Genomic DNA, 5,665 nt, shown 5'->3' on the forward strand with positions numbered 1-5,665 from the left:
ATTACATGTATCTGTCTGTATTACATGTATCTATGTCTGTATTACATCTATCTGTCTGTATTACATGTATCTATGTCTGTATTACATGTATCTATGTCTGTATTAGTATCTTTTCAGACCTGTGTCCTTTTTTTCCCCACTCTTCAGATGCCATCTTTGAAATCAGGAGAGAAATAAAAAGCTAATCTGAGGGACCAAGAATCTTACATTGAGATACCAAGTACAGACCTAACAGGCACTTTTATTAACAAATCGAATTGTTATCATTTCCTCACTATCCAGCCGGTATGGGTGCTCATGAAAATGATCAAATCAGGTAATAGAAAAACAGAAAAGCTACATATTATCTGCAAGCAGACAAACCAAAAAATCTCCATGCCCAGGCTGCACCTCAAACCAACCAAATTGGAATCTCTGAGAATGGGGCTCAGATGTCAGGGTTGTTGTTTTTTTTTTTTTTCCTTAGTTTCCCAGGTGATTTCAATGACAGCCAAGATTGAGAGTCTTGTAAAGAATGATCCTTCCAAACTGGGCTCAGTGATACAACTCCTGCTTGAGGCCCAAGAGTTTGTAAACTAGCCTAGGCAACATGGCAAGACTCCTGCCTTCGTGAGCAGACATCACGCCACTGCACCCCAGCCCGGGCAACAGAGCAAGACCCCATCTCAAAAAAAAAAAGCCATAATCCAGGAATTTCACCTCTCAGAATGTATCTCAAGAAGACAACAGATATAATGATTAATGTAGAAGGATGTTTATCAAAGTATTGTTTGTTTATTTATTTATTTATTTTTTTAAAGATGGGGTTTCACCATGTTGGTCAGGCTGGTCTTGAACTCCCGACCTCAGGTGATCCACCCACCTTGGCCTCCAACGTGCCTGGATTACAGGCGTGAGCCACCACGCCCGGCCCTCAAAGTATTATTTATAAAAGCAAATATTAAAAATTGTAAAGAAACCCAAAGGAAGGACTCCTAACTGCTAGGAGTGAAGGCAAAGAATAAGGCAGAAGTTTTAAGGTGCATCTTAAAGGATGAGAGGTATTTTGCTTCAACAAACACGGGAATGGCATCAGGAGTGGTCAGGACAGAGAGGATCTTATACCTGTCTTAACCCAGATACTGGGGAGTTATGGTGTCTAGGCAGTGCAAGCCAGAAACCAGAAAGAAGGAGGAAAAAAAAGAGAAAGACTCCCTACTCCTCCAGGACCAGGAGACCCAGTTAGAGTGGTCTGGCACTCCAGACGAGAACAGGGTAAGCTTAATGCAGTGCTTTTCACTCTTCACTGTGTACAAATAGACCAGATTTGTCAAAATGCAGAGCCTGACTGGATGGGTCTGGGACAGGGCCTGTTTTTCTAATGAGCACCCAGGTGAGGCTCATGCTGCTGGTCCTCAACCACTAATCGAGGGCCTGGAGCGAACACAAAGGAGCCATTCCCACCCACCTCCCATCCCCAGAAAGGGTCTGCAGGCTAATGGAGAACCAGAACATGTTATTTCAGGGGAAAAAACAAAAAACGTTACAGCTGTGACTGTGTCAAGTGACAAACCTGAAGCTTGGGGGCCAATGGGCAAGGTGTACAGGGAATCTCAAGAATGCTACAGGTTCTCTCATCCAACCCGGTCCCAGAAAGCAAGGTGAGAAACCCCGAGCCTGGGCATTCAGCACACACCCAGCGTGACTTCTTAAATATGTAAAAAGTACTTCCCAGGCCAGGCACTGGAAACACCAAGAGCTCCCTGTGTAAAATCAGAGAGCTTTTATCTCAAAACAAGACACCTCAGAGATCATTTGGGACTTTGGAGACAGTGGCAAGATAAGGCTAGATCAGATCTAAAGCGAAGAGCTTAGTTCAGCAGGGGGCAGTTCTCAGGGAATCACCAATCAATAAAGTAATTTAAGTCATAGCTCTAATTTTTGGAAACTGTGTCCTTGTGTTATAGATGTGTAATAACACCTCACAGTGTGGAGACAGATTTAAAGGGCAGAAAATGGTCAACTTTCACATTACTTCCTAGTGCTTTTAGCTAAACAAATGAGACTTTTTGAGACACGGTCTCACTTGGTGACCCAGAATGGAGTGCAGTGGCATGATTACTGCAAACTACAGCCTTGACCTCCTGGCTCCGGTGATCCTCCCGCCTCAGCCTCCCGAGTAGCTGGGACTATAGGCATGCACCACCACACAGGCTAATTTTTGGTAATTTTTTTTGTAGTAAAGACAGGGTTTCACCATGTTGGCCAGGCTGCTTTCAAACTCCTGGGCTCAAACAATCCACCTGCCTCGGCCTCCCTCAAGAGAAAGGGTAACTGTCTGGGACCGATAAAATAAGCCCCATGGGAGGAGCAGTCTGTCTCCACAGAGGAGGTGGCTTTCTGGGGGAACTTATGTTGCTGATGCTCTCAAGGGATTACAAGTGGAGTGGGGGTTGGGGGAGAGGATGCGCCCCAAACAGAGCAATTGATACCTTTGCAGAGGAGTGAGGGATAGAGTGAGATCTATTAGGGGCACTTTTACTTCACTGGTATCATTTGAACTTTTTAATAATGAGAATATATTCAAACATTACTTGCATAATTAAAAATAGATTTTAACGGCCGGGCGCGGTGGCTCAAGCCTGTAATCCCAGCACTTTGGGAGGCCGAGGCGGGTGGATCACGAGGTCAAGAGATCGAGACCATCCTGGTCAACATGGTGAAACCCCGTCTCTACTAAAAATACAAAAAATTAGCTGGGCATGGTGGTGCGTGCCTGTAATCCCAGCGACTCAGGAGGCTGAGGCAGGAGAATTGCCTGAACCCAGGAGGCGGAGGTTGCGGTGAGCCGAGATCGCGCCATTGCACTCCAGCCTGGGTAACAAGAGCGAAACTCCATCTCAAAAAAAAAAAAAAAAAAAAAATAGATTTTAAGGCAGGGCGTGGTGGCTCAAGCCTGTAATCCCAGCACTTTGAGAGGCTGGGGAAGGCAGATCACAAGGTTGAGTTCAAGACCAGCCTAACCAAAATAATAAGAAATCCTGTCTCTACTAAAAATACAAAACTTAGCTGGGGGTGGTGGTGCACACCTGTAATCCCAGCTACTCAGGAGGCTGAGGCAAGAGAATCACTTGAACCCAGGAGGCCAAGGTTGCAGTAAGCCAAGATCACATCGATGCACTCCATCCTGGGCGACAGACCAAGACTCAAAAAAAAAAAAAAAAAGATTTTAAAAAGCATGATCAAAACAATTCCAAAGGTCCCTTTGCATGTATTCCATATTTACCAAAACAAACCTGATTCGGTTTGCCAAGACCTTCCAGCAGAAAGAAAATAAGTTGAGCATTCTAGTCCACTTGGAGGTATGTTTCTTGGTAAAAATTAGAGCTATACTGTGGTCAGGTGCAGTGGCTCACGCCTGTAATCCCAGCACTTTGGAAGGCTGACGTGGGAGGATAGCTTTCGCCCAGGAGTTCAAGACCAGCCTGGACAACAACCACTGGCCTTGGGGAGGAGCTTTCTCAATTTTTTTTTTTTTTAAGCTGCATTGTGAGTTTGATCCCTCTAACCCCAAACACTCTTCCCAAACAGGTCCCTCTCTCAACCTGCCACGACAGGTGTCTTTCTGGATCTCCCCTGCCGAAGGATAAAAATCTCCACATCTTAGCCGGACACGTATAGCCCTGCGTGCTCCACAGGCTGGCCTCATCTCTTCCTCCTCCCCACAACAGGTTTTTAACAGTATAGAATGTTACTTGTGCAAGTCAGAATCTGATACCAGTTAAATGGTGACAGCTGCCGGGCGCGGTGGCTCAAGCCTGTAATCCCAGCACTTTGGGAGGCCGAGGCGGGTGGATCACAAGGTCAAGAGATCGAGACCATCCTGGTCAACACGGTGAAACCCCGTCTCTACTAAAAATACAAAAAATTAGCTGGGCATGGTGATGCATGCCTGTAATCCCAGCTACTCAGGAGGCTGAGGCAGGAGAATTGCCTGAACCCAGGAGGCGGAGGTTGCGGTGAGCCGAGATCGCGCCATTGCACTCCAGCCGGGGTAACATGAGTGAAACTCCCTCTCAAAAAAAAAAAAAAATAAATAAAAATAAATAAATAAATGGTGACAGCTTTGCTGGTAAACAAGAATAAGCTCTTCCATGGCTAGGAAGAGACTGCCACACTTGACAGGTCCCAAAGATACGTGGAGTTCAGTGTCTTTAATGAATATCAGCTATTGGGTATTTCAATCTTCTGCTTTTTATTGAATCGATTTTGGTAAGTTATATTTTTCTAGGCAATTCCAAACATTTGAATTATAAAGATAACTGATACCTTGAATACTGGCCCAGAGGTGAACTGCAAAAAAAAAGGGCCTGGTGAATCAGAGAAATAACAGCTCACATACGTACTGGATGTTACAGTTTATAAACGTACTGCCCATACATCACCTCACCTGAAGACACAGGTCTGGGTGGCTTTCGTGACTTTTTGGTGTGTAATTATTTGCAAAAGGACGGATAACTTTTTGGCTAAGAAAAACAGCTGATTCACATCAACCGTATTGCTGGCCAGGCTAGAAAATCTGTGGAGGGCTGTGCAGCTATTCCTCACTTCAGTCATTTGTCACTGACAGGAGAGAAACAGCCCCCAAGTGCCTTAGGAGAGCGCGTTGACACGGGGGTGTCAGGAGTGTTCTTAGCTCACGGAAACCCCCAAGGTAAGGCAGGCCAGGCCAGGCTGGGAATGGAAAGCCGGGGGCTGCCATGTTTGCAAACGCCGACGGAACGGCCTCATCCTGCGGTCCCACAGGGCACCAGGTCTAGGACGCGGCGGGCAGCGCCAGGGCAGAGCACACTCACCAGAGCTTCGAAGTCCTTACCGCCGCCGCGCGCGTAGGACGCGGGGAAGGGCCGCAGCACCGAGTCGCGCTTGTAGCTCTGCAGGGCCGAGGCGAAGAGGCTGCAGCGGAGGTCGGCGGCCAGCACGTCGCGGCCCGCCGCCTCCCTGGAGGCCGCCCAGCCCGAGGGATGCATCCCCGGTCGCTGCGTGCTGCCAGGGCAGACGCGGCCGTCGGGGGGAGGGCGGGCGCGCGTTCAGCGCGGGGGCTGGGCCCGGGGACGATGGGCCGTCGGGGCCGGGGGTTCCCGAGCCTGGGGGAAGCTGGGCAGGGGCTGAGATGACAGGGGTGAGAGGACGCCGACGAGGGTCCTCGGCCGGGGGCTGGGCCGCGGCAAAGGACCGCGGGTCCGCGCGGGGGCTGGGCCCAGGGACAATGGGGCCCGGGCTGGTGGGGGAGGGTTCCCGGCCTGGGGGAGGGGCTACGACAACGGAATGACAACGGCGCGAACGCGCTGACACGTGTCCTCCGCTGGGGCCTGGGGCGGGAAGCACCCCGGTGAACGGCGGGCAGAGCCCACTCTCCGGGACCCGCGAAACGGCTCCGCCCCGCGCGCCTTCCCGCCCCGCCGCCCGCCCGCCCCGCCTCCGGCCGCCCGCCCCCCCGCCAGCGCACGTCGCTTTCCTTCCCCTGCCCGCCGGATGCTCCCGGCGCTCGGCCGACCTCCCCTCCAGCCGCCGCGCTCCCACGCGGCTCCGCGCTCCGCCCCGCCCAGCCGAGGGCCCGCCCCTTCCCGCCCCGCCCAGCCGAGGGCCCGCCCCTTCCCGCCCCGCCCAGCCGAGGGCCCGCCCC

The 5,665-nt window shown here is 50.8% G+C and overlaps 1 protein-coding gene and 1 non-coding gene across 5 annotated transcripts in view; both read right to left on the reverse strand.

Moving 5' to 3' along the window:
• PARP16 (poly(ADP-ribose) polymerase family member 16) overlaps positions 1–5,446 on the reverse strand; it is a 25,624-nt gene extending 20,178 nt beyond the window's left edge. The window contains exon 1 of one of the 4 annotated variants that reach the window (XM_032250983.1): positions 4,836–5,446. In XM_032250983.1, the coding sequence (XP_032106874.1) occupies positions 4,836–5,009 (174 nt within the window). In that variant the 5' untranslated portion in view covers positions 5,010–5,446. The remainder of the gene's footprint in view (positions 1–4,835) is intronic. The other 3 variants (XM_032250984.1, XM_032250981.1, XM_032250982.1) reach the window with 3 other exon arrangements.
• LOC116532196 lies at positions 4,063–4,183 on the reverse strand. Its single transcript, XR_004260758.1, has one exon. It is a non-coding gene; the product is annotated as a small nucleolar RNA SNORA24 (small nucleolar RNA).
• Positions 5,447–5,665: the final 219 nt, after the last annotated feature.

Source organism: Sapajus apella, unplaced genomic scaffold (assembly GCF_009761245.1).
Source record: "Sapajus apella isolate SASKATOON/1434 unplaced genomic scaffold, GSC_monkey_1.0 scaffold74, whole genome shotgun sequence".
In the NCBI taxonomy this organism is placed as follows: Eukaryota; Metazoa; Chordata; class Mammalia; order Primates; family Cebidae; genus Sapajus; species Sapajus apella.